Source organism: Aulostomus chinensis, chromosome 20 (assembly GCF_037954235.1).
Source record: "Aulostomus chinensis isolate RoL2024-O1b breed Wild chromosome 20, RoL_Achi_v1.0, whole genome shotgun sequence".
Taxonomy (NCBI): domain Eukaryota; kingdom Metazoa; phylum Chordata; class Actinopteri; order Syngnathiformes; family Aulostomidae; genus Aulostomus; species Aulostomus chinensis.
In genome coordinates this window covers 13,973,140-14,000,608 of record NC_141339.1, presented here as the reverse complement: position 1 = coordinate 14,000,608, position 27,469 = coordinate 13,973,140, and the positions used below count along the sequence as shown (strand labels likewise).

The window sequence follows — 27,469 nt, the reverse complement described above, 5'->3', positions numbered from 1 at the left end:
TATGCATGGCTAGAGTATGTGCTTGCACAGGAAAGATATTTTTTTAAACTCTAGGATAGAAAACTTTATTGTTAAAATTAAGAAAAATGTTATGGGAGATAAAATGTCATGTACTGTAAGAGTGAAAAGGAAAAAGAACAATGAGGTCAACCAGCGTACATACAGAAGTGACTATGAGGATGATGGCAGGGAAACAAGGTGGAGATGAAAAACCCACACTCCTACCTAAAATGCACACTATAGTGGACACACAGACATTTTTTTTTAATGATGCAACGATGGCATGGAAAGGTAAAACAGCAGGGATGGATAAAATCTGGCATGTGCTCTGAAGAAAAGAGGGGAGTGGGTGAATTTTCCTCTTCTATCTCTTTTCTTCTCACTCTTTCCTTCCTGCAGCAGCACTTAATGCAGGACAGGTGCAAAGAGCACACACGCCAAGTCTATTACAGACAGAACGCCGAGTGAATGAGCAAAGGTGATGTTTTTGCCAGTCAGCAGCCAAAGTCAATTACCCCAAAACATCAGCTATAATATGACCTCACCCAGGGGCAGATGCATGAAAAAAACCAACAAACAAAACCAAAAAAACATTAGCGCTCATTTTAGGTGTAATTTTGTCAACATGCACCTAAAAACTGCACAGGGTACAAAAAGCTAACCGGCAAATTATGCTTTTCTGACTCGTGCTTTTGCATTCATGGAAGATGAAAGCGTGGGATGTGGAAGGAGAGAATGATTTCATTCATTATGTATGAAAACCAGGTTTGAGGAAGATGCACCAAATGAAAACATTGCCGTGTCATTGGACTTTTACCTTTTTTACTAATGTGACTTCTCTCAATGCACCTGTTACTAAAGTCTGAACTCAAATTTGCAGAATTTGAAAATATTCCATTTCATTGCATGGACATGACAGTTCTCCACCTTTTGGATGCGCAAACAGGAAAAGTCAGACACAGTGGAATCATGAGAAACTTGCACTTTTACTTTTGGCTGTCGCTTTTTTACGTGAGCCATGTCTGCTTTATTTTATAGCTCTACATAGTTATGGAGCAGGAAGTCTTTGGTAATGCAGCGCTGTGAAATAACTATAACTGGCATTCCGTTAGCTTTCTGTTTATTTACATCTTGTTAACATGTGTATCTATATTGAGTGACACCTGACAACAAGAGTACACCAATGGTTGGTTAATATTCAGTTATTTATAGCAGTGCAGGGTGAGCATTACACAAGTATAGTTAACCATTTATTGATGCTCTTATTGGAAAGTGAAGAAGATGTATCCCTTAACCCCATTCTGCCCCCCCCCCCCAAGTTTTTCAGCCCTCTTTGTGGTAGCCTGTGAAGTTAAAACAAATGAATGTTTAGGAAATGATGACTGAGCACATTAATTATGTGTTAGCTAATGTTTAACTAAGCATTACCTAAAGGTTATCAATATAAAGCCTTATCCTGTTTTCTGGAGTCAAAACTTTTATTTTACTCCTCAGCGGTTACATGATTCGGTTTGATTGCGGCTGTAAACGAATGTCCAGCAGCTGCAAGTTTAACTGCAGCAAGAGAGCAGTGACATGCAGTGAATATATCAGCTACACACTCAAATCAAAAAGCACAGGTCTGTCTCTTGAGTCCATATGCAGCCCTCTGATCATGAACCAGTTAATGGTAATTACAGTCAACCTGTGATTCTGCAAAGAGACTAACTAGAGGGCAGTCTAGAGCGCATACATTCACCAAGGTGATATGATGTCATCCAGGTGCTTGGAGACGAAAGATCTAAGCCAAACTCTATGCAAAAACAGGACCATTTTTTCGTATGTTTAACAAATCTACCCCAACCTGTAAAGATTCTTCCTCAGCCGATTCTACACCCTTTCAACAAGTCATCACTTTCACATAATCCTGCTAAAAGACAAACAAATGGCACCTAACACATTACCTCCTTATGTTACATCCATTCACATTAAGTAGATCATTTGCGCGAGTCATTAACAAGGGTGCTTGAATGCATGTGCCTCTTCACGCGGGCACTTTCTTTTGTACGCACTGTTCTTTTGAGACGACGTTGAATAGTGTGTTCTCAAACAAGCTCGAAAAAACACAGGTTCAGTCGTGCGCTCCAAAGCGTCAATTAGAGCTCAGTATAAAGACTTAAGAATACCATGCATCAACATAGGAAAGGGGGAAAAAAAAGGACCATCGACATGTATCTGATTTGGCACTAGACTCCACTCAGCCTTGCATAAAATTAAACCGGAGAAGGACACAAACCAAAACAAACACAGTGAACAAAGTAGAGGTAAAGGTAAATGTCGCTTAGCAACTGGTGGCTCTGTTGCTCTCTGACACCTTTCACCTTTGGCTGGCTGACACATGTTACAAGTATGTGTGTTTGGAACAGCCACACATACGCACACACACTAACGCGCGCGCACACACACACACACACACACACACACACACGCACACACACACACACACAAAAACAGAAAAATAAAAGGCTTGTAAAACAGCAGAGCTGTGAATTGTGTTTTGGGAGTAAGTGCTCAGAATGGGCCTGTTATGTGTTGTCTGATAAAGAGTGCAGCAAGATGTGCAACACTCATTCATTTAAGAATATATGTCTTAATATTACATTTTGGACATGAACACATATAAAAACATGGTAATTATTTGCCAAATCTCAATACCCATGCAAAGGAATGTTCACTTTTATGCAAATGCATCAAAAAAAGGCCTTGTATGTGTGGTAAACGCTTTAACTGTGCTAGCATTTGATTATAATTTGGGCTTGAGCAATAAAATATTACCTTATAAAGGCACAATTCAGTAGAAAATGTGTTACTGCCCAGTCCGAGCAAATAACTCACAGCTCCACATTCACATGAAGCAGTCCCACTCACACACACAATGTTTTCGAGAGAGGGAAAATGTTCCTACCTGTTGTGTTGCTTGATAAGCGCGGTGACCCGGTCTGATTGTGATCCCAGGTCTCTGGAGTATCGTACCAGGTCGTTCAGTTGGCTTTTCAACTTTTCAGCCATCAGCTCTGCGCTTTGCAAGCCCTCCAAAATATCCTAAACAACATAAAGCACATCCCAGCTGGCTCAGCGTGTGTGTGTGTTTGTGTGTGTGTGTGTGTGTGTGTATGTGCAGGAGAGACAAGCACCCGAAGGATCTGCATGACACTCTTAATAAGTGCCCTCACACTCCTATTCACACCCTGGGCTTGCTCCTTTCTGCTCTTCTCACATTCACACGCACACACACACACGCGCACAGTCCAACAAATACTCACAGTGCTGCTTGTACAATAGCATTTCTGTTCTTCGAGGAGTGTGGCAGGAAGGAGCTGCGGATAACGTTCTCCCGCTCTCCTCAACGTGCCTCACATTCTCCAGTCATGAAATCCTGCCCCATGAAATATGTACCATCTCTCTCCCTCTCTGACTCTCACTCGCTCGCTCTCTTTCTGACGTATGACCAATAAACAACCCACCCCCCTCTCCCTCCTCTCCCTCCCTCCGTGTTCTCATGTACTCATTGCTCTCCTCTTCTTCTTTCCCTTCCACCCCCTCCTACTACTTTCACTTCCCCTCCTCTCTCCTTGCCTGTGTCTCTCCCTCCTTCCCCTTACTCCTTCGTACACATTTTTCCTCGTTCTCACTCTCTCTCACGCTCTCTCCTGGTGGAATTCAAGCTGTCAAGCCCTCACAGATGCAGGACCGGCTCAAATGCGCACAAACGAGCGCGTAACGAAAACAAGCCTGGACACACAGGAAACAGGCAAGAGGAGGAGAGACAGAGAGAGAGAGAGGGAAGCAGAGGAGGAGGGGGGAGGTCTGACTCCTCCTCTGCTTCTTTGACAGACACAAATTGAGGAAAAGTGGAGAAAGGCATGGCCGAGTATGAGGGTGCACAGACATGCTGGCATGACATTGAATATACAGAGAAATTGTCACACTGTAAACATCCTGCTGAGGTCAGGGGCAGAACAGCAGGGGGAAGTAAGGAGGGAAGGTCTTAAATTCCCCCCCCCATCAAGAGAACCATCAATGTACTCTTCAGTTTAAAGAAGTCAGAGTACAGGCAGGGGGGATTGGATAAAAATGTGAAGAAAAAGAAGATGGGAACAGTTGGGGAGGAAAGATAGTGGAAAAGAATAGCAAGACAACAACAAGAGGTGGAGGAAGGGGGGGGGGCACTAGGAGAAAATGAGGAGAAACTGATGGGATTGTAGCTGTCACTCTCCCATCATCCAAGTAAAGCTGATTTACAAACTAATCTGTTTTTCAGATTTACAAAAAAGAATGGATAATTACGGACAGCGGAAGACGTATGTCTGCAAAGGATTTGAGTGTGTGTGTGCACGTGTGCATGTTTTTCAATTTAACAATGCTAATCGCCTCTCCTAAATTAACATAGTGCAGTTTTTATACGAAAAATTTCTCCTAAATCTCGGTGGAGCATTTTATTAATTTTTTTTTTTACATAAACTATTGTGAGCAGATTAACTGTCAGTAATTTCAACATTGTGATGCTCTTTATTCTAATCCAGTGCTACAGTACCTTAGCCAGCTGCCATCCTTCCACTGCTTCCTCGCCATTGCTACGCCCTTCAGCTTTAATCAACTCCTGGCTCCACCCCCTAAGTTGTCCATCAAACTCTTTCAATTCATCGTCCAATCGAGCGGTCAGTCGGTCGTACTCTTCCTCCGAGGCTGCAGCAGCAGCTAGGGCCCCCTCCAGACTGTCCCTGGCCCTCAAAGCGGCACCCTCCCATTGCTCCAGAGCCTGGGATAGCGCCCCCAGCTGTCGGTCCATGGCCTCGCAGCCTCCTGCCGCCGTGTGTTCCGCTGTGGCTGCTGCGCTGCGACGTACCCTGCTGAGGCGCTCTCTGCCCTCTAGTAGCCGACACTCCACACGCTCCTGATGAGAGATAGTCAGGGATGACAGGAGACTAAGTTGCTAAGGAAACTGTGGCTACAAAGACCACAGTGGATTCTATTTAAAGCATATGTCTCTCGCTACATCACTCCCTGTCTTGATCTGCGCTTTCTTTGATTTTTGCCGTTTGCGCCACAGTTGTTTTATTTGCTGTATTCTCTCACTATCTCCTCCTCCATCCTTCTCCACCTTCTGCGTAGCACTTCAAGGCAGAGGGTGTGAAACGCAAACACTTGAGTGTGATGTGATAGCAACGAGCGAGCTGATAGAGGGATTACAATGAGAAAAGATGCAGCTGATCATTTTAAGAGTGCGTGAGTGGGATATGAACATTAACCCTGAAACCATGAAGGTGAAATGAAAATCGCAACAACTACCATGTGTGTACAACAAATTATATATCCTCTTCTCATCTACAAACACACATTTATAATGTGGAACGTTAAGTAGGACCCGAGTGTACAATTTAAATGCAAATCAATATCACCTCACGTGTCCGCCTTCTCCTCCATAATCACACAAATGCTGAACATGAAAGGTAGTAATTCAAATGCTTCTCCCAATTTATTGGCAGTAGAATGTACCTGGAGAGATTGTTATTATTTTGGCTATGGGAACAAATAGCGCCAATTAAAATGTTCTAAAAACAGTACTTTACCCTCCTTCACAGCAGGGATCCATTAAGATTAGATAGGAGCAGATAATTCAGCGATCAGTTACCTTAGCAACTGATAATACACAGATTACTTCTAAACTAAGTGTAGGTCACACATGCTTTAACCGACGGCAGTGGACTTAATTTAACAAATTGCTGCTTTAGGACAAAAACCTGGTGTGCATCTATTACTAATACTATTACATTCACATTATTTACATTTGACAGTGTAAATAGAAGCGTACTGTTTCAATGCACTTCTGATTCGACATGATATTGTTATCATCAAGTTTAAATACACTAAAATAAATGTTTATATCAGCTTACAAGAAACGGATCTACCCATGGGTCATGGGTTTCTTTTATGGGATCATGAAATTCAAAACTGGTCTCTAGACAGAAGTGAAAATGTCTTCATAGGGGTGAGAAGGAAAATCTGGTTTTACATATTAATATAACGACGCTATCTCAGTTTGCTAACAGGATGCCTTACCCTCACTTCCAGTAGTTTCTTCTTGATGGAGGCGGAGTCTCCTGAATTGTCTGACCAGTGCTGCAGCTCCTCTCCTGAACTCATCAGCCAATCCGTGAGCTCCCTAACAGCCTCCAGGTACTCCTGGTGCTCCAACACTACAGTCTGAGCCAGGCGAACTCTCTCCTGCAGAATGCACAGGAACATTCTTTAGAAACTGATAATATTGTTAAAAGAGAGTTTTTTTTCTTAAACCTTCTCTCAGGTGATAAAGTAAACTCCGCACCTCTACCAATGATGTGAGCTCATCGAACTGCACCTGCAGCTGCGTACGGGCGCCATGGTTAAAACTAGAGTCACCAGTCTTCTTGAAGAGCTCTCTGGCTTTTTCTTCCAGGCTGGATAATGCCATCTGGTGGTCTTCAAGGTCAGTCAGAAGGGCTCTGAGTCTCTCGAGCTGCGCGGCTTTCTCTCGGGGTCCTGGTTGGGGCGTGAGGGGAGCGCAGACTTCCCGCTCTACAGCCTCCATCCAGCATCGCAGTTGGGCTGCACTTTCCAGGTATCCACCCCATTGTGACACGGTCCACTCTAACCGGCTGCAGCAACATATAGATTCATTAGGAGCAGTGCAATACAATCAATGCAACAGTAATACACTTATTTCAATGTTACTTCATCGGTATTCCAGCCCCAGTTTTACTACACATTGTGAGAAAATCATGACCCATGTAGCTGTCTTACTATTCAGTGAGTGACTGAACATACGTATACTTTATTTTTAACTATGATCTTATGGCGGATACAGTTTGTATCTTCAAAAACAATGTGCAAGACTTGCCCTCCCCAGCTGAAGTCCCCCACTTTTCTGTTTCTGTCCCTCTTTCCTATTTTGAATGTTTTTAGATTTGTATTTGTATTTTGCCTCAGTAAAGTTTCCATTGTTTTTGTGTTTTCGCTCTTTGTAGCTTTGAAAACTTAGAAAAGTGTATATTACCATTATTATCATTGTTCATTTTTCAGCTTTGTTGTCAGTACGAGTTGACATACATGCATTAGTTTACCCAGCCAGTACACACAATAAGATGTATTTTCAGTTCTACTTTGTGAAATTTTCGATAAATTATGTAGCATATTGTGTTATCTATTGTATGGTATTGCCACATAGTTTGATAAAAATCTTATTGCGACCTGTGTATTTTGATACAAATTGTATCATGAGGTTAAATGAATGAGATTTCTTCATCTATCTAACATGTATTGATTGCAACATGCTGTCAAGGTTTGTGAAACCTGATAAAAAATTGTATTGGTTACTTTATTTCATATTCTCTGTGTAATCTGTCTATTAAATCACAGAAAAATGAAAAAAACAACATTTGAAACCTTTTAAACATCCAATAATGGTAAAAATCTAAATTCAGAACATTTATAATGTGTCTGGTTTCCAGCCTTTATCCCCTTTAATCGGGTGCTTCAAACACACACGAGCACGGATACACACCCATCATTTTCCTTGCCATCTGTTACCTCTGCATGTACAAATACACCCACCTCCACTTCACCTGCTACCCCTCTCCTCTTGCTTCCTCTCTCCCCTTAAAGCACCAACACTCCACATGCCTGACCCACTGTTTGCCATCCGCCCATTTAGTCCCTAATGAGATCAATTTTTTCTAGGAGGAGCACTTATTGCTCCATTAAACACACACAAACTCAAACCTGTGTGTATGCTGTTATACACACCCACACAAAAAGAGAGAGCGAGAAGCACACACAACATCAGGTGCATTAATCAGAGTAACAAAATGAGACAAATTATGTGTTTAACCTAATTGTAATTAATGGCACTGACATGATCAATCTATCATGATGGAAATAACCTGTTCCCAAGGGAGATGGGGTGGTTTTTGGCCTCTAAAGTATCCAGAAGGATCCCTTTACACAAGCCATCAAACAGCTTCCATACCTGTGGCAGCTCATGGCAGTGACAAGCAGCGTGGCCCACGCATCCTCCACCTCCTGAAGCTGAGAGCGGACCACTTCCTGTCCGGAGGCTCCATAGCCGCGCAAGGCTAACTCACCCTTACCCATGGCCATATTCAGCTTCACCTCCCCCTCCCCCTTCAAAAGCAGGATGTCCTGTGCAAACAGAGCCAGGTTAAATAAACTGTATTCATACAGTTGAACTTTTATATGAACACTTTCTCTATGAAACAGCCTCCTCTTGTGTTCACTGGAGCAACTGCGGGCTTGAGGAGTACTTAACATACTAGGGGCTTGCTGAAATGTATTTTTTAAACTATGGTATTTTTCCATCCATCCATCCATCCATCCATCCATCCATCCACCCATCTATTTTCTTTTGCTTATCCTGTTAAGGGTTGTGGGGGGGCTGGAGCCTTTCCTAGCGGCTTTCAGGCGAGAAGCGGGGTTCATCGCAGATGGATCGCCAGTCCACCACAGGGCCAACACATGTAGACAGACAACCATTCACACTCACAGTCACACCTACAGTCAATTTAGAGTATCAATCAGCCTCGTCCCCTCTTGATGTCTTTGGACTGTGGGAGGAAGCTGGAGTACCAGAGAGAACCCACGCAGGAACAGGGAGAACATGCAGACTCCACACAGAAAGATCCCGTGCTCGAGCCGGGGCTTGAACCTGGAACCTTCTTGCTGTGAGGCGACAGTGCTGACCACTGCACCACCATCCCACCTACTATCGTATTTTTGTTTATCACAAATTATTCTACTACCCCAACAATGTGGTGTGGCTGATTTCAGTTAGTGATAGTTAGCTGATAAACTGATTGATTACCTGCACAGTCTCCAACCTCCGCTCCAACTGCTCTTTGCCCCCCATGGTGCTGTCCACTGTACCCAGTCTTTCTTGGATCTCCTCTAGCCAGGCCCAAACCCCCTGGAGGGTCTCTCCAAATGCACGGCTCTCCTGACAACCTCGCAGTCTCTCCCTAGATGCTTTCAGCAGTGCCTGATGCTCCATCTGGAGTAGGCCTGTCACTCTGACCTCTCCACCTGACCCCCGTCCTGCTTCTGACAGAGACTGGGCCTCCTGGCAGACACGCTCGATTGAGTCCCTAGACACAGAAGTATGTGATTGCTGAATATTCATGATGTGAAATCCAAGAAATACAGCATCTCACCCCCAAGTGTACATACCGTCTTGCTAGCAGCTCCTTATGGAGGTTTTCCATCCTCTCCAGCTCCTCTGTGGTGTCAGGGGCACCTTGTTGGCTGTCTGCCCCAAGAACTACCTCACTCTTGAGGCTGAGCTCCATCTGCTTCAGCCATTCTCTGACACCTTCTACAGTGTCATCAAAACTGGAAAGGAGAGAAAAAATACAGTAGATTTCACGTAAGGTGGCAAATTCCTTTTCATAAATATAACTTGACAAACGATGTCTTACTTTTTCAGGAGGTCAATACTCTCTTCCAAGTCCTGTTGGCTCTGAGAACAGCTATCAAGGTAGTTCCTCCACGCTCTCTGGCAGGAGGAGAGATGCTCTCGGACCTGTGTGGCTGCAGTTTTTGGCAGGTGGAATTGGAGCCTCTCGGCTTCCTCGCTAACCAGAGACAGACGCTCCTCACCTTCTGAAATCAGCTCTACTGACACCTGTGGATGTGGGAGGGATAAACGCTGCCATGTTCTTGCAATGAAAAGTCTTTTTCAAATAAATTATACTCAATGAAAAAAAAAAGCAGGGTGGAATTTTTAAAGCTTTCAACAAAAACAAAGCAAAAACTGAAAATCATAACATGATTGTGACTGATTAGAGTGCTGCAACCATCAAGATTAGAAAGAGATTTATAAAATACCTTAAGTCTTTGCAGTTTGGCTCCAAGAATGACAACGTCTCCTGATTGATTTGAACATTCTTTCAACTCCAACTTTAAATGTGCAAGCCAGGAGTGGAAATCTCGGACGAGCTCTGCTTTCAGGAAGACAAAAAAAAGTAAAATGTAAAGAAAAGCAAAGTCGAGGGAAATGAATGTGTAATAAAAATAAAATAAAATAAAAGCAGATAAGATATAAAAGTGAAAATAATAGATGTATGTATTGAGGCAGATGGAAAATGTGGGTGTGTCTACACAGTGCAGCAGCAGGTTGCCTTGGAAACAAGCCCAAAATGAGTCCCTGGAGAGTAGATGTGACAAGAGCAACATTACTCTCCGAGGCACAGGTGTGTGTCTAAGCAATGAGAGCGCACTAGTGTACCAGGCATTGTGTGTCTTGTAGAGGACAATTGGGGTGTGCTCTGGGGAGAAATGTTGGATAATCAACACTAAATCTGCATTGCCGCTAACACGAACACATGACATGCATCATGGAGTAGCGCACTGATTCATTGGGTGATTATGGGGTTTAAAGTGATTGTCGCTGCCTGATTGCTATTAGAAACTTTGTTTAAATTGATGGACACAATGAATAGCCTATATGAAACTAAACCTAACACCACCAAACAGTATATATTACCAAAATAAACAATCTCGTACCGTTGAAGTGAAGCTGTAGCCCATCCTGCAGGTTGCCTCTTGTCTTTGCACAGCGTTGAGCCACAGCCTCTGTTCGCTTGGCAATGGAGGTGAGGTCAGAGGAGAGGCGAGAAAGCTCCTGGGAGGGATGCGACCTACACAGCGCACTCAGCGCCTCTCTAGCCGAGTCCATGTCTGCTCTCTGTTGCTGAACAACACTCTGAAGGTCCTGTGAAATAAGGAGCAACAAATTCACGTTTATTCATTACGGCGGAGAAAGTAGAGACAAGGAGGGACATCCTGCAGAGGGTTGTGCATGATAACTGAGATTATATTTCAGGGATCAAAACGGTGTCATGTAAATTAAGAGTGCTATCCTTAAGCCTCTCAGTATGACTTACAAAGTATTTGGAGGGTTATACACATGTTCAGGGCTTCAAATTGACTGAAAGTGAAGCAGCAATGACTTGGAATATGCATATCTATTCAACCAGTACATGGACAATAGAAACAAAAAGAGGAAAGGAATGAGTTCTCTGTTAACACTCCATAGTCCTGATGTGACACCGAAGGAAATGATAGCGCCTTACCTTAACTGTCCCGATGTCTTCAGGGGAAGTAGCATCAGTGAGGTCGGACAAGGAACCTTCAACTGTCTCGAGTCGCTCCGACATCTGAGACATGAGGTCCTCCAGCCGCTGCTTCTGGAAACTGAAGTAGGTCAGAGTGTGTTTGGCCTGGTTGTACACCTCCTGCGCATGGGCCATCTTTTTCTTCAGGTCTGATTCCAGGACCTGAACCAGTCAGACATATTTATTAGGAGTGTACAAGAAATGAACTGGAATTAGTTCTGCACCTGCTTGTGGGACTCATTACTCTTCCCTAAAGGAGTCACTGAGACTGCAATGAATAATGACCACAGCAATTTGTATGCATTAACACTGAAGTTGACCTTTGACCCTTTTGAATTTATAACAGCATCACTTAATTTTTTCATGCTGCTGACATTTGTGTGAAATTCTGTCATAAATAATGTGTAAATTCGTTATGGCCAGAATTGTACAATCGCAGTAACCTTTGACCTTTGACAACTTAAGTTCATCGTTGAGTCCCAGTTAAGGTTTATGCAAATTTAAAAGAATTCCTCAAGGTTTTTGTGACATATTGGCTTCAGGAGAATGGAAAGTATGGCCAGATGGACAGACAGACGGACCCCAAAAACTTAATGCCTCCAGCCACAGACTTTGGCGCAGAAGTAGAACAACATTCAAACAATGAAGAGGCACAACAAGTTCATTTAATTCCTTCACGGTGATGATTTTAAGTTGCGCTTTGTTACTTAAAAACCTATCCTTGATGCAGTTGCAGAGGTCACACGATATCTACATTGTCATTTAGCATTTACAGTGTGCAAACACATATTAACATACTAGGGAATTTTTAAAATTTGTTTTAATGTTAACCCTTCAAGGAAGGACCTGTAAAGGCTCAAAAATGTTAAATTTTTTTAAAAATGTAAATAAAGTAAGTAAATCACTGGGAGGCGCGGCATGGTGGTGCAGTGGTCAGCACTGTCGCCTCACAGCAAGAAGGTTCCAGGTTCGAGCCCCGGTTCGAGCACAGGATCTTTCTGTGTGGAGTCTGCATGTTCTCCCTGTTCCTGTGTGGGTTCTCTCTGGTACTCCAGCTTCCTCCCACAGTCCAAAGACATCAAGAGGAGACGAGGCTGATTGATACTCTAAATTGACCGTAGGTGTGACTGTGAGTGTGAATAGTTGTCTGTCTATGTGTGTTGGCCCTGTGATGAACAGGTGACCTGTCCAGGGTGAACCCGCCTGTCCCCTGAAGGCTGCCAGGATAGGCTCTAGCCCCCCCCCCCCCCCCCCCCCCGCGACCCTTAACAGGATAAGTGGAAGAAAATGGATGGATGGGATGGAAATTATTGGGAGAGTAGTGAGTCTTCCTAAACCACCTGTCTGTGACTGTCATAACTTGGCACCTTAGAAAAAAAGACGTGGATTCTTTGACTTTTCTTACTTTTCACCCTCAGCAATAAAAACAAACAAACAAACAAATGCTTCTTTTGCCCCCATTTATTATAAAATGTCAAAGGAGAGTTCAGGATGACTTAGATTGGTGATGCAATTTGAGTTTTAATAAATGTGCATGTACACTATATCAAAGCTCTTTTATATTTGTCCTCACCAACATACTCACCTGCATTTGTATGGGGGTTTCCTGCAGTTTGGCTTGTTCTTTCAGCTCAGTCACTCTCTCCTGCAGAGCATCCAGCTGATGTTCCCTCTTCTCCACCTCAGCCTGTTGGTCATTCACTTAAATCAATTCTCAATATTACAGCAAATTCATTTCCACACCTTTTCATTCAAACCATTCTCTGACCTGAAATGTGGTGAGATGAGCTTCTGTTTTCTCCCTGTCACTGAGATTAGCCACATTGTCGGTGAGATCGGCAATGGAAGTTAAGGTCCATTGGTTGATGTCCTGCTCCATGGTCTTGAGGTCGTCCCATAAGGCCACACAGTACCCCAGTCTCTCTGTATTGGTTTGTATTCTCTCTGAGACCTAAAAGATAGCGGCAGTGAGTGTGAATACAGGACAGAACACATCTCAATCAATGGGAGAGGCTTGTTCACTCTTTGTGTTTCGTTTTTTTTTTCTCTTTGTCTCCCCTCAACAAGGGACAGCATGTTTAGTGGGAGGGAATCCAGACTCAATTGGTTTGACAGATGTGGGAATAAGACCTGCGAGAGACAAGAGAGGCATATAGTAACATGTCTAGACTTGTTTATATTTCTGTCTCATTTGTGACAGCTGAGCAGCCAAGTGAATTCAAGGAGAGGGGAAAAAAGGCAAAAAGAGACAAACATAAGGATCATTAAGAGAGGAACAGGGTAAGTATTTGGCAGAGCTGCATTTTAAGTGTCTTTATTTATTGTCAAAGTAGAGCACTTCACAAAGCTCTTCGCAATTTGCATTGCTCTTATCATATTTCAGCTGCAAACTCGAGTGACAATATTGACAGTTTGTTTTGTTAAAAAAGGCTGGTCTTCCATGAAATAACACTCTACTTCTTAGGTTTGTCTGGAGGAAGAACAGCCTAATGAGTTCTGTTGTCAAGACCTCTGTATGTCTCCGCTCACCTCCAACCACTGGTCCCTCAGTGTCTCCATGTCTCTCTGGATGAAGCACGTATCAGAGGTGGGAACCTTCTCAAGCTCCCTCTGGAGGTCCTCCACTGTGCTGATGAGCTGGTCCATGTCCGTCTGTTTTTCTTTCAGCTCAGCCTGAACTGTCTCGTGCTGCAGAGACACAGGAGGAGTGTCAAAGGACAACCACTAGAGGGAGAGATGCTGCACAAACTGGAAGGGAGGAGGAGGTTGGTTGCTGTTGAAACATAATTCAGTTGATGAGAGGTTACAGACAGGGATGGATGATTCTAGAGAAATTAAAACAATTTTTTTTTTCAATTCGTCAAAATCAAAGTAATACTTCATTGGGAATATTTAATATAGTAATTTGGAGATGGTTCGTCTATCAGATACAAACAAAAATATCTGGGTGCATATTAAGTGGAATATTATCACTGAGTATCACTAATCTGATGCATTTACACTATCATATCAATTGTTTGCTATTTTTATACTTAAGATATATAGTTTCTAATGTGTCTGCAGTAGTGCATGTATTTTTGTATACGACATGTACAACTGTGGACTGCTGTTGCAATGGCAAGGTAAAGTACCGCATCTCTGCATACAGGATCATATGAATTCGATGTAACATGCGATATCCTACGTTTGGAAAGGTAATCGTTCGTTCTCACCCGTGTAAAAGACCTTTTGGCCTCCTGGGCATTATGGTTATGATCAGGCAGGTTGTGAGCAACGGCTTGAGCGTTCTCAACCACAGCGCTAAGGATCGACTTTAGCTGGTGGAAATGACGTAGAAGATTGACCACAACTCTACTTTGTTCCTGACTGCATGGAAAGGAAAGAAAAAACATGTAAAATCTGCTAGTTTTTTCTTACAGATTAATAAAAATGTCTTTCTCTCTCTCTCTCTCTCTCTCCCATACTCACCCATCAGTGATCAGAGTCCTGACATTCTCCCAGGATGTCTTCACCAAGGCCATCTCTCTGACAGCCTCCCCAGCCAGCTCACTGTCTCTATGGGCCAGCTGGCCTCCCTTCTCCTCCAACCACTGTTTAGAGTGCTGCAGGGACTGCAGCTCGTCTTCCAGTTGGACGAAGAAACGCACCCTGGGGGAAATACAAGCAGCAAGAAACAATAGGTGTCAGTAGCCATCTTAATATACGGTAGCTCATTTTACAGGAGGACAATGGATTTAGTTTGGATTCATAGACATTTGGATATTTGCAAGTTTGGCTACGAATTGAAACCTCAGAAACCATGAACAGCAAAATCCATTGTTCAGTTGAGGACATTTGCTCCATGTCATTATTCTGTTTATCTCCCAATTAGAATCAAGGTGTAAACATTTCTTATCACATCATTAATTGTCATATAATTCCAAAATTTAAATATGCTTTCATTCCAAATAATCCATTTATGTTTTAACAAGAGGGGCTAAATGCAGATGTTTAATAGTAGTTACCGAGTAGTTAACTCCAGTTCTATGAGTATTTAATGCAAATGCATGCCAATAGTTAATTTTCTTTTTAAGTAAGATTTTTATGGTTGTTGCTTTGATCCTACTTGATTTGTGTATCTGCTTAGTTCTAGTGTATTTTTCCACAAATTTAGGCCTATTGCTTCATTATGTCTATGATAATATACATTTAATTCTAACTTTCGGAAGCTTTTTTTTCCGAGACGTTCACTTTAAAATCTTGAGGAAAATAGTATTTTCCCCATGTTAATCTAAATCAGACATGTTGATTTTAAAAGATACTAAATACATACATACAAAAAAAAAAAAAGAATTTAAAAATGGTGCCGTTATACAGGTCTTGGCTTTTTTGCATTGCAAAACAGTCTTTAAAAATCCATCATCGGTCAACCTGTAACTTGACTAAATGCGTCAAGTTTGATGTTCTGCTGTTGCGTGCGGTTTATGAGGGAGTGCTGTTGATACAGAAAAAAGGGATACACATGCTAGATATAACATATCCAGACCTGAAGTGGTGTGATTACCCTTTACATACCTGTTTTGAAAGGCCTGTACGGAGCTCTCTCTGACCCCTTCTTGCCTTGTTTCGTCCTCAAGCTTCTTCAAACTCTTCATCACTTCTTCTCTCCTCCCCCTGAAGGAGCTCCAGAGGGCCCCTAAAGCATCTGCTTCACTCTGCCTCCATCCAAAAGCCCTCTGAACCTCCTCCAGAGTCATTGTGAGGGCCACAGCCTGGCCCCTGCAGGATGTTCTTCCCTGAGGATGGCTTACATCTTTGGAGCCGAGCCACTCAGCACCACACAGTTGAAGGTGGGCCTTGCTTAGTTGCCCATCTAACCCCACAGCTTCAGCCTCCAGCCGGGCCACATCTTTAGCAACTTCCCCAATTCCACGATGCAGTTCCTCAGACTTGGATTGATCCCAGCTCCCCCTGCCCTCCACAGCCTCATGAAGGTGGCGAACAGACTTAGCAGCCACTGCATGCTTCTCAAGGAAAGTCTTTAATTCACTAAAGCACTCTTTACGGAGGAGCAGTAGACGCTGAGACTCACTGAGTGGTTGAAGGCAATCCTCTCTCCAGCCCTGCAGCTGCTGTTGGGCCTCTGGAGTTGAGCAGCAAAGCAGGGAGAACTCTCTCTGCTGTAGAGACTCTCTCAGTGATGCATGAGCCTCAAGCTGTGACTCATACTCCTGGAAGAATATGGTTCAATTACAAACATTTCTAATACCTCCAGCAGAGATCGATACTTACTCCACCTTTGTTAATTGATCTCTTACCTTAAGCTTATTAATTGCAACCTCAAGATCAGTAATATCAACCTGGAAGGTGCTTCTCAAACCAGACAGGAAGTTTTCACTCCTTTGGGTAAGCATCGCAAGTGACTCGTCAAAAAGCTGTAACTGTGACAACTGAGACTCCAACTGCGCGAATCTAAAAAAAAAAAGAGGAGGAAGGTAATTTGGATTTATGCAAGTGATTAGAGTCTCAACAGGAGTATATCGAAACATATCAAACAGCAATCTGACAAGAGGGATGCAAGAGCCAATTAAGTCAAGTTTTAATAATCAGTTTGAAATATAATATAAAGGGATTGCCTGTGTGTCATGCTGTTCTTCAATGAGGCACATCGTTCCTGCAGTTGTGCGAGATCATCGTTGAGCTCTTGGATACGCGCTTCTGGTGCTGATGGATACAAACATAGAGCGAGATTTGCCAGACCCTGGAGGAGGGCTTCATAGGATGTCGTCTCACTCTGCATCTCCTGTAAAGAAATTATCCAAAATAACTCATACACATGAGGTGAGGCTATTCTAAAAGGAGGAACACAAAGAAGGAAGACATGATAAAGAAAGAAATAACTAACCTGTATATTTTCTAGTTCATTCCTTAGCTTCACTTTATCTGCAGAGAAGAGTTTATTGGCTGGACAGCAAACTGACTCACATCTGTCTAGCCAGCTGTTCATGGACGAGTTCTCCTTTTCAAATCTGTAGATACAAAGGTGTCGCTTAGACACACATACTCAAATCAAATGGAACTGATACAGCATCATTGTTCAAATGATGCTAGGTTGATACCGCTAACAGCCAATAATATACAAGAACACATGTGCAAACACACACACACACACACACACACACACACACACACACACACAATAATACGCATACACAGTGATACTGTCTGGGTGTTATTCTTTAGCTGACCACAGCGTAGATTCATAATAGAGCAACCATATCTTGCCAGTGCACCCAGTCCTGTTAGTAATCCCTCATACATACACCTGCAGGGGAGGAGATGAGTGTGACTATAGAAGAACACACACACACACACACACACACACACACACACACACACACACACACACATACACACACACACACACACACACACAATTTTAGCAGCACAAATACTATTCAGTTAATTTAAAATAAAAAAAAACCCAAAAACAAAAACAACCTTTTGGCACCAAAGCTTGAGCAAAAGCAGATACCTTTTAACTGGATCATTATTTTTCCCTTATGAATAAAACAAAGAATAGTGGACAATTGCTCTATTTTGTGAACAAAGAGAATGATAAGAAAAGCATAGGCTATTATAATAATAGGAAAGCCATGGCTGACTGCAGCACAAACAATTGGAGTCAATGATAGACCTAGCTCCTCCGTATCAGTCTAGCATGAGGGAATGTTTCAGGAATAAACACTGGCACAGACAGGGGGTTCTGCAGAACAATAAAAGACGAAAATGCAATGTTTATGCAGTTATAATTAGGAGTGTTCGCATGATAACAGGGAATAGAACTAACAGAAAAAGACATAAGTAAAAGTGCTTCAACCGTCAATTAATGTTCAAAAACATTTCAAATATGAAATTGCTTGATTTTCATCTTATATTTGATGTGATTTTGTGATAAGATGAACACATAAACCACACTGCATTTAGGTGCCAGCAGACCAGAGACAGAGGCTTGGCTAAACTCATTCGAGATGTTATGACCATAATACATTTTTAAATGTGTTCAGACCTTCACAGTGGAAATCCACAAGGTTTTTTGTTGCAAGTATGACAAAGGTTGTTTAACTTTAAGGAATGACTATAATCCAATGCTATGAGCTTGAAAAAAGGAGCAAATCTGACATAAACCATCGTTTTCTGAACCATACTCCTCATATGTGTTACCCTTTCTTAGACGTATGTTCGCCTGAGCAAACACACATTAGCAGTGCACTGGACTCTGTCAGCCACCTGTCAGACTCTGTTAGCCATATGTTAGCCATGCGGAGTTAGTAATACTCTAACCTCTAATAGCCACTGTTAGATGCTTAGCCATGGGTTAGCAGGAGGTTCAGCCTGTTTAGCAACTGTTGAGGTGCACTAAACTCTCTTGACCACCTTTTAGACTATGCTAGTAATGTTTTAGCCTATGCTAACTGTGCTATGTTAATGTCTATTAGCAACATTCTCGGCTCTGACAGCCACCTGTTAAGGTCAGCTTGGTTTTTGCCTCTTTTAGCCATATGTTAGCAGTGGGTTCCATCTGATTTAGCATCTGTTAGCAGTGTACTAACCACTGATGGCCACCTTTTAGACTTTAGTTAGCAATTTTTTAGCTTCTGTTACCCATGTTTTTGCCTGAGGTAGCATCTCTTTGCTGTGGGTTAGTTATTGTCAGTAATGTTTTATCTCTGTTAACTGTGCATTCTCCTGTGTTGGCATTTGTTAGCAGTGCAGGAACCTCTGATAGCCACCTGCTACACTCTTTTACGAATGTTTAACTTGTTGCAGGCATATACCAGTCATGCGTTAGCCTGACTATTATGATTTTGGGCAGGATTGTCATGCTTGATATGTATCCTTGCACTGAGTTGAGGAGTCATGTACATGACTTCCCACGTTCTAAACAAACACAAGAAGGCAGTAAAGTCTCAGCAGCTGGTAGGAAGGGCTCACGAACATTTCACTTAAATTGATCTCACTGTTGAACATTGTTCAGATCAGCATAAACCTATATTTAATCATGGACTAACATTATCTATTTTCTACCAAACAAACAGGCAAAATTTTATTATTAACTAATGCTGATTTATTTCACACATGATCCAGTGTTTAATAGCGCCAAAAATTGGCACATATGGGACTGATTATTGTACCTTTGCCACAATACGAGAAGGCTCTCCAGTGTAGATTGCTTTTCTGTGGCCTTTTCCATAAACTCTCCCTGTTGTTTCTGGAGGTTAGCCACCTCTTGTTCCAGCTGGCTGCCCTCTCCAATCCTCTTCATGGCCGAACACAAAGCCATCAGCCTGGGCTTCAGCTGCTCCACGGCCTGGCAGACCTCCTGCAGGATGCAGACAACCCTTGTCATCAGTACAAGGACAATGAAGACTTTTCTTTCTGTTCTTCTGCTCGAGTAAAGTCAGTCAAAAAAAAAACTTAAACATACAGCAAGCATGATAAAAAGAAAACCAATATGATTTTTAATTGCAGTGTACAATATAAATTCACAATTAAAAGCTCTTTGATCAGAAACTTTATCAAATATTGCCACAGTAAGTTAACTTTATGGCATTGTTTGTGTGTTTGTTACCATGTGACTCTGTAGGCCCTTGTAAGTTTCAGATGATGAAGTGCAAAATGTGACAGGACAACTGAGTTTCTCTTGAAGATCACTCATTATTTTCTTGACCTAATAATGAAAAACATTTCAGTTATTTTAAAAATCAGCACATCTTTTCTGTGAAAAGCCAAGTATGAATTAAATCAACTAAATGTATGATTGCGTCATGTGCTGCTGTATACCTGCTCAAGGTTATCATTATATCTCTGCCTGTAGGAGGCACTCTGGTTGAGCTGTCCGCCCAGTTGCTCTACTCTCCCCTTCAGTTCTTCCCAGTTGCGCCTCATTTGCATAAGTCGTGCCCGAATACATCCAGCCTCTCCAGGGGTCACAAACCTCGACATCGCCTCATAGTCCTCATGCATGTGGGCCAGAGCTGCCTGTCTCTCCTCTAAACCTTCACCCACCGCCTGGGGGGATGCAACATAGGAGGAATGATAGTGAGGAAAAGTATTTGGGTGCGAGTTAGAAGAAATATTTAAACCCAAAAGTTAAGAACTAATCAAATGGCTTCCTCCAGATTATATATCAACTTCTTTAATTTTTTCCAGATTTCCAAAAGATTGACAAGGCTAGGATCTGGTTGGACAGGATTATATTTTCTTCAATATTTCTCATTTATTTCCTGTATTGGAATATCTGCTGGAGGACTGACCCAATTTCCCCTTGGGGATAGATTAAATTTAATCTTACTTCATCTTAATCTTAAAAAACCTTTTGGCTCCACTGATACTGCACAGCACACACTCCACCCCAGACAGCATTCGAGAATGATTTTGGTTGGCTCTACAATGATTAAATAAATAGACAGATAGATATTAAATACATACAAATAATCTAAGGAGTTTGTGCAAATATTTTCTAATATTAAATCAAAAATATTTATTCATATCAGTTAAATGTATATTGTAGGTCGACAGGAATACGTTCAAAACTCATCTTTCGTCTGACCTGAAATTATAAACACCTCCATTAAATAGAATAAATTACAAAAAAAAAAAAACCTAAGGAGATAAGTAACATGCCTCTACAGTGCTGATGTGTTTGTCCAGAGGATCTAATGAGGAGGTGGGACTGATGGCCTCCAGGTCTCTCTCCTTCTCATTGATCCACGAGGAGAAGGCCTCTGATTCAGTGATGAAGCGCTCCCAGCAGATACACATCATCTCCAGCTGGACGATACTGGAATATAAGAAATAGGTTTGGTCAAATACATACATGAGTAGGTCAGACACCCCACTGCATGTCAGTCATATTTGTTAGACCTTCATTTTTAAAAGACTAAGTCTTCAGCTTAAATAAAATGGTTTATGAAAGCTTGACAGGTAACACTTTCAAACGAGGTTACATCAAAAAGGTTAATTCACCTTAGTTAAGAGAGCAGTACCATCTATCTTTGTTGTAACCCCTGAAGATAATATGACCAATACAGACACATTAGTTAACTGCTAATTAACGGTTAACCAAGCATTACACACAGCTAGATAACTGTGAACTAACCTCTATTAATCTTCCTTTATTATAAAGAGGTACAGAGAACAGTAAAATGGTTTATCAGACAGTAAATGTTATCGTTATTGTATCAGAAATTACTATTTGAATATGATACTATTTCTATAATTACGAATATATTTGGCAAATGCACAAAGAGTAAAAATAACCAAGGTAACAAAAAAAACAATAAGACACAAACTTAATAAGATTATCAGATTATTCAAGCCAGAGGGACAAAGTCGCGGAGCAATTACACATACTTCTTGTTGAGGTGGTCTTGAAGCTGCGTGACCACCTCTCTGGTGGACTCTGCTTGCTGCAGAAGACGACCTTGATTTTTTGGACCTAGCTGAATGTCTGCCGCCTTTTCCAGGAGGAAATCAGCCTGCACCAAGCAGTCCTCAACCTTTATGAAGAGCTCCTGGAGAGAAAAATAAAGCAGGGTAGTGCACAAGCAAATAGAGATCCTACAAAGTTTTATGGAAGAATGCAAACCCAATAGCATAGTAAGAGACCTTGTTGTGCTCCAGTTCAGTCCTCAGGCTGTGAAGGCTGTTGAAAATAAGTTCTTTGTGCAGCTCACTGTTAAAGTTGCTGATGAACCTCCAAACTGTTTCTCGCTCCGTTTCAAAGTTCTGCCAGGAGCTCAGAGTTTCCTAGAGAGCACAAAGAAGTAGTTTAGTATCACGGAATGGAGTTTCATACAGGAAGTAGTACATATACTGTACACTCGCTACCCTACATTAATTGTCATAATCAATTATAGGAGGCACTGTAAATGTTTCAGTTATTAAATGGTGAATAACAACTCATGGTAACCTGAATCAATACAGTGCGGCTCTTGCTCTTCTATTGCGTCATCCATCAGTTTCTATCCATGGTGTAATTCTTCTAATTTACTACAATTGATTGGATCCAAACTCCAATCAGAAAACAAGCATTTTAAAAGTTGTTCACATTTCAGTTTATGGAAAGATATCAAAAACTATTAAATCCTACTTTCTACAAAACATTATCATTATGTATTTACTTTGGAATTATTTTGCTCTTTTAAATCACAACAATATCACAATGGCGTCAAGTCTTCCAACGCGACCCCCAACATCACAAGGCAGCAGAACAAAAACCCAACATAACAAAAAAGAGGTTTATTTTGAAAAGAAACCAAAATGCAAAACCTGATGTTTCTCTGGTGTTTTTCATTCACTGAGCTGCAAGTTGAGCATGAGCCCTCGAGGCAGCCTCCACATTATCATGTCCAAACATGTTAATTTTAGAATCAATGGGAGGACAGCCACAACGCTGTATAAACATATGTCAGCACAACAATCACACACCCCACACAACAATCAATAGGGGTTAAACCTCCACATGGATCAATGTTGTTGTGTGTGTGTGTGTGTGTGGGGGGGGGGGGGGGGCAGAATAATGACACACATGTGCAAATCATCATATTGACTTGAGAGAAATACCTGCAGATTGTTCTCCTTCGCCCCCGATTTGGAGTCACCGTCTCTGAAAGCTTCCTCCAGCTCTTGTAGAGATTGACTAAGCCCCTCCCCTTCCTGCAGCTGGCGACAGTGAGACACCAGAAGCTCCGCCTCTCTCCTGTTAGTTTGAAGGCGTTTTAGGTGTTGCTATAAAAAACAAAGGCAAGAACACATCGGATGAAATTTGATTTACGCAGCTAATTACCAACATATTCACTGTTACTACCACTCAGATTATCTCAGATTAAGATTGAGATTAAGAAATCTAAAACATTTGAGTGTCTGTGATGGACTCTTCCATGCACATCAGTGGGTTGATGACAGTTTTGAGGTCTTAACACATTCGCTCATTTTTTTGGGCAATTAATTTGCATGAAACTACATTTTTCTGAAACGCTTTAGTCAGCAGTAAGAACATGAACAAGAATGTTTCACAAGGGAGAGTGAGTGATTTTTTTTTCCAGAAAGGGGGTGATTTTTTTCAAGCTTTCACACCACAAATAGAGACTTCAGCCAACCACATGCAAAATAAGTGTTATGTTTTATTTACTAAAAAGATAAGAGGGGCAGGCGAAAAAGATGATCATAAAAAGATATTGCACCAATCTTTGCTGAAGAATTTGAGTATTTTGCACTTTTATGAGACCTTCAGTGAACACACCTGGTGAACGAGATAAATTTGCTGGGCCTCCACCAGGTCTTGAGCATCCAGGATCCTGCGGACCTGCTCTTCGGCTTCCTTTCGAGCTTGAAGAACCTCCTCCAGAGCACCATCCACCTCCTCCCTCAGCTCCTCATACTGGAACATACTCGAGCCTTCGTCACCCCACTGTGAGTGAAGCACGAAAATGATCAGACAAACCGGTCAACAGATCCAACCCAATTTTAACACTTAAATCATCTCAGTATACCTGGCAAAGTGAAGATAACAGTGCCCGAAGGTCAGTGGAGAGTTTGGCCAGGGCTGTTTTTTGTCTTTGAATCTCCAGTTCAGAGCTAACCTCAGACAACCTCGCAAGACGTTTCTGGAGCCACAGCAGGATCTCCTCTCGGGCATCGCCGTCTTCCTGTAGTGCCTAAAAAATGTATGATGAAGTTATTATGAAGTTTAGCTGCACTGAATTATGACATCATCTCAGTGGTCTCACCTGAACAGCAGCATCTACTTGCTCCTGACGGCCAGAACTCCTGGCCATCTCTCTCAAGAGCCTCACCTGCCTCCTCTGAGATGAGATCCAGTCAGAAATTTCACAGAACCTGGAAAATGAAATCACTTTAACAGCATATCCTGTTTTAGAAAGTCATTAGGTGTACAGGAAATTTAATCTGTACCTCTCGTTCCATTCTTTCCATTTGTCAGGATGCTGTTCCAGTTTAAGGTGGTAGTTCTTGATTCGCTCTGCAACCTCCTCGACAGCCCTCCTGGTGGAGTCTAGCGTTCGGTAAGCTGGGTCGTTGTCAGGTACCTGATGACACAGATCCTCCATGTTCCTAATCCTCTTCTCACACACAGTCAGAGGTTTGCGTTCCCTGAAGAAAGTCTGCGGATACCAAAGACAGAGGGAGAGGGAGGGGGAGAGGGGGGAATTTTGGAGTTCTAGAATCATGATGATGTCATGTGATTTTTATCTTTTCTTTCAGTTTATTTAATCTGCTCAAAGAGTCGACCAAATCCGAGACTCACTCTGTGCTCTTTGATCACATGCTCACTGGTGCAGGTGCCAGACAGGGCTGTTATTTCTCTGTCCAGCTCTGCTTGACAGTCTTGTAGGATCACATCTACTCGACTTCGTTCCAGCTCCACTTTTAGACGAAGCAAGCGAGATGGCACCTCGGCCTGGATGTCCTGTGATAAAACACTTAGATAAAAAATACTGTACTGTACAAGAATATCAGCTTTAACCTGTAAGTAGTAGTAAGTGGTATTAAGAACTCAATCAGCTATGTGCACCCAGACTTGTATAGTACGTAGGTAGAGTATTACACTATGGTGACCCCTGACCTTCCAGTGTTTGTGCAACCTGCGGACAGTTTCTTGCAGTGTCTGCTGTTCCTCCTCTGGTAGAATGTCGGTCAGCTCGTCACATGCCTTCAAGAACACACTCAGCACCCGCTGGTCCAGTTGGCTAAAAAAATCCTGTGTTATGAAAACAAGAGGTACAAGTGAGAAAAGTATTGCCTGTTTCTGAAATGTGGAATTTTCAGATCAGGAAATCCTCTGATGAGAAAGCCACACACAGTTTGCAGAAATAATATCAAAGTGGAAAGAAAAAGGTCATTCTGGACTCAATATAAATTATATAACATTGAAATATACTGGATGCCGCTACACTGTTTACCTGTACAGTGACAGTGACATTTGATGACCAAAGCTTTTCAGTTCATCCAAGCGAATATTTGTGGGAAATCTGAGGAGGTTCCCTCAAGGCATTACTGAGACATTGCATTCAAAGTGATCTTGACCTTTGATCACCAAAATCATTTTAGTTTTATCCTTGGGTCCAGGATAATAAGGATGCTACTTGGACACCTCCCTAGGGAGACACGTCCAGCTGGGAGGGGGCCACAGGGCAGACCGAGGACCAGGTGAAGGGACTCTAGCCCCATGCTCCACCGGGGGATCCCTCAGTCAGAACTGGTTAATTTGGGCAGCAAAACCTGCTACTGTACCTTCAAAACTTGATCTTAAGGATGGATGTTTTTCCTGAGATAATGTTGTACTGGGAAAGGGATGGACAGACAGATGGACAGACTGTCATGGAGTCATAAAAAGAATTAAATTCGTGCCACCTGGGCATCTAACTCAAATGTTTTTCTTTAGGATTCGTAGATGTATTTTAAGTTAACCTGTGAAATCTAATATATTTTAACGGAGTATGGAAGTGGTCAGGAAATAAGAATTCAACAAAGACAATACTGTTCCTTCACATTAATGATCTAATTACAGTAGACGGGTCACATCTTACAGTGTGTTTCTTCAGTAAATCCTCAGGATCTCCAGTCTCTCTCAAGCAGGCCTGAGCTTTCTTCAACACTCTCTCCAGATCTTGTCTCGACTCCTCAAACCTCCTCCTCAGGCAGTTGTTGGCCTCTTCCTGCCTCCTCCATTCCCCAACCTCCTTCTGCAAAGCCTGATGGACATAAGACAGTGATGATCATAATTGATCTCATCACTAATACACTGTAATTACATTATTTGTCTTATAGCAAGATAATGAATAATGAGCCACATGAGGAAGTCTAATAGGTGCCGTTGCCTCGTGGGTGTTCAATTTGCTCGTAATCTCATTACCATATGCACTGCTGTGGGTAATGCTGTCTGCGTGCATCCTTGTGTTTCTTACGCTAACCTGAGCAGAGCTTTGGATTTCAGCCACTCGCTTTTGCAGCAGGGTCAAGTCGAAGTTTCGGAGCACCTTACTGGTGGAGAGCGCCCTCTGCAGTGTGTGGTGGTTCCTCTCAATCACTGACAGACCGCGTTTGCAGCTTTGGTGATGATTTAGCAGATCCTGAGGAAATTATGGAAAGTGTGTTGTCATATCTTAATTATACATCGGAAAACGTTGTGCCATCAGCATTTTAATATATTTGATGAATATATTTGAAAAAATGTGGAGTAGCGATGGAGATAAAACAGACATCATTAATGGAGAATTTGGAAAAACCCTCTCCAGTGATCGCTCAGACTTTGAACAAATCCCTAGTTTAATCAAATTATCCAACCCTGCATTTGATAGTGAAAATTACAGAGATATTCCCTGAAACATCCATTAAAATTGTTCAATCTAATGTAAAGATGCAGGAAAGACATCCAGCTCTAATACAGATCTCGCATTATCACAATATCTAACCTGCCACTTTTGTCTGTGCTGCGTCTGGGCCTGCGGGTCCTCTGAGTCTCCGACGGCAGATGTAATGCGGCAGGCCCGTTCCAGAGCTTGATAAAAAGCAGTGATGTGCTTCTCCATCTCCTCCAATAATGGTAAGAGGACGTGGCATTCCCGCACTAGGGAAGGACATCGCTCTCTCACCTGGAAACACATTAATCAGGCTGTTAAATAGTGTCACGACATGGGAGGATGGACAAAAGAGGCAAAATAAGCGTTGCTTTTGAAGATACTAATTTATGTAATACCGACCTTACTCAGCTGACTCTTGGCGGTTGTCATAGTTGCAATGACCCTGGCAGCCTCATCCTGTGGCGCATCCTTGGCAAGGAGCTGTGCACTGCGGCCGGCCAACTTGTATTGAGTCTCCATGGCAACAACCTTTTGCTTGGTATTCTGAGCGGGAAGAGAGGGCATCTTAGACATTCAATAGATACATATACGTATTTACTCTTGTTGACTCAGTTGAGGAGGGAGACATAACAGAGATTCTGCTCTTTCATGCCACTGCAATGTAACATGGTTTTTAAGCGCTCTTGCTCATTTTGGTGGATGATTGTGACACTGATACTGTACGTTCTCACCTCCACATCCTGCAGAAAAGCTCTAACGTTGAGGAATGACACCTTTACAGGAGCATTGAGCTTCGCCTCTGCTGCATCCAGAAGTTCTTTTAAAGCTGACACAGCCTTCAGATGGTCCTTTCTCCACTTGTCCAGCTCATCTGCTCGGGCATACTGCAGTAAAGACCAG

At 42.3% G+C, this 27,469-nt stretch overlaps 1 protein-coding gene across 7 annotated transcripts in view; it reads right to left on the bottom strand.

Annotated features, from left to right (window-relative positions):
* syne1a (spectrin repeat containing, nuclear envelope 1a) overlaps nucleotides 1–27,469 on the bottom strand; it is a 125,356-nt gene that overhangs the window by 61,906 nt on the left and 35,981 nt on the right. For all 7 annotated transcript variants that reach the window (XM_086189443.1, XM_086189439.1, XM_086189445.1 and 4 more), the window contains 38 exons: nucleotides 27,301–27,453; nucleotides 26,969–27,112; nucleotides 26,681–26,860; nucleotides 26,180–26,338; nucleotides 25,796–25,960; nucleotides 24,832–24,966; nucleotides 24,514–24,675; nucleotides 24,162–24,370; nucleotides 23,978–24,086; nucleotides 23,741–23,905; nucleotides 23,491–23,658; nucleotides 22,812–22,976; nucleotides 21,855–21,995; nucleotides 21,600–21,760; nucleotides 20,871–21,027; nucleotides 20,028–20,255; nucleotides 19,816–19,914; nucleotides 19,379–19,566; nucleotides 17,089–17,212; nucleotides 16,820–16,986; nucleotides 16,502–16,655; nucleotides 15,759–16,414; nucleotides 14,673–14,852; nucleotides 14,417–14,570; nucleotides 13,734–13,892; nucleotides 12,973–13,155; nucleotides 12,790–12,891; nucleotides 11,163–11,366; nucleotides 10,594–10,801; nucleotides 9,916–10,028; nucleotides 9,507–9,712; nucleotides 9,259–9,420; nucleotides 8,897–9,176; nucleotides 8,045–8,217; nucleotides 6,365–6,674; nucleotides 6,100–6,264; nucleotides 4,574–4,933; nucleotides 2,945–3,081 (listed from right to left, as the gene is read on the bottom strand). In XM_086189443.1, the coding sequence (XP_086045569.1) occupies nucleotides 2,945–3,081; nucleotides 4,574–4,933; nucleotides 6,100–6,264; nucleotides 6,365–6,674; nucleotides 8,045–8,217; nucleotides 8,897–9,176; nucleotides 9,259–9,420; nucleotides 9,507–9,712; nucleotides 9,916–10,028; nucleotides 10,594–10,801; nucleotides 11,163–11,366; nucleotides 12,790–12,891; nucleotides 12,973–13,155; nucleotides 13,734–13,892; nucleotides 14,417–14,570; nucleotides 14,673–14,852; nucleotides 15,759–16,414; nucleotides 16,502–16,655; nucleotides 16,820–16,986; nucleotides 17,089–17,212; nucleotides 19,379–19,566; nucleotides 19,816–19,914; nucleotides 20,028–20,255; nucleotides 20,871–21,027; nucleotides 21,600–21,760; nucleotides 21,855–21,995; nucleotides 22,812–22,976; nucleotides 23,491–23,658; nucleotides 23,741–23,905; nucleotides 23,978–24,086; nucleotides 24,162–24,370; nucleotides 24,514–24,675; nucleotides 24,832–24,966; nucleotides 25,796–25,960; nucleotides 26,180–26,338; nucleotides 26,681–26,860; nucleotides 26,969–27,112; nucleotides 27,301–27,453 (7,085 nt within the window). The remainder of the gene's footprint in view (nucleotides 1–2,944; nucleotides 3,082–4,573; nucleotides 4,934–6,099; nucleotides 6,265–6,364; nucleotides 6,675–8,044; nucleotides 8,218–8,896; nucleotides 9,177–9,258; nucleotides 9,421–9,506; nucleotides 9,713–9,915; nucleotides 10,029–10,593; nucleotides 10,802–11,162; nucleotides 11,367–12,789; nucleotides 12,892–12,972; nucleotides 13,156–13,733; nucleotides 13,893–14,416; nucleotides 14,571–14,672; nucleotides 14,853–15,758; nucleotides 16,415–16,501; nucleotides 16,656–16,819; nucleotides 16,987–17,088; nucleotides 17,213–19,378; nucleotides 19,567–19,815; nucleotides 19,915–20,027; nucleotides 20,256–20,870; nucleotides 21,028–21,599; nucleotides 21,761–21,854; nucleotides 21,996–22,811; nucleotides 22,977–23,490; nucleotides 23,659–23,740; nucleotides 23,906–23,977; nucleotides 24,087–24,161; nucleotides 24,371–24,513; nucleotides 24,676–24,831; nucleotides 24,967–25,795; nucleotides 25,961–26,179; nucleotides 26,339–26,680; nucleotides 26,861–26,968; nucleotides 27,113–27,300; nucleotides 27,454–27,469) is intronic.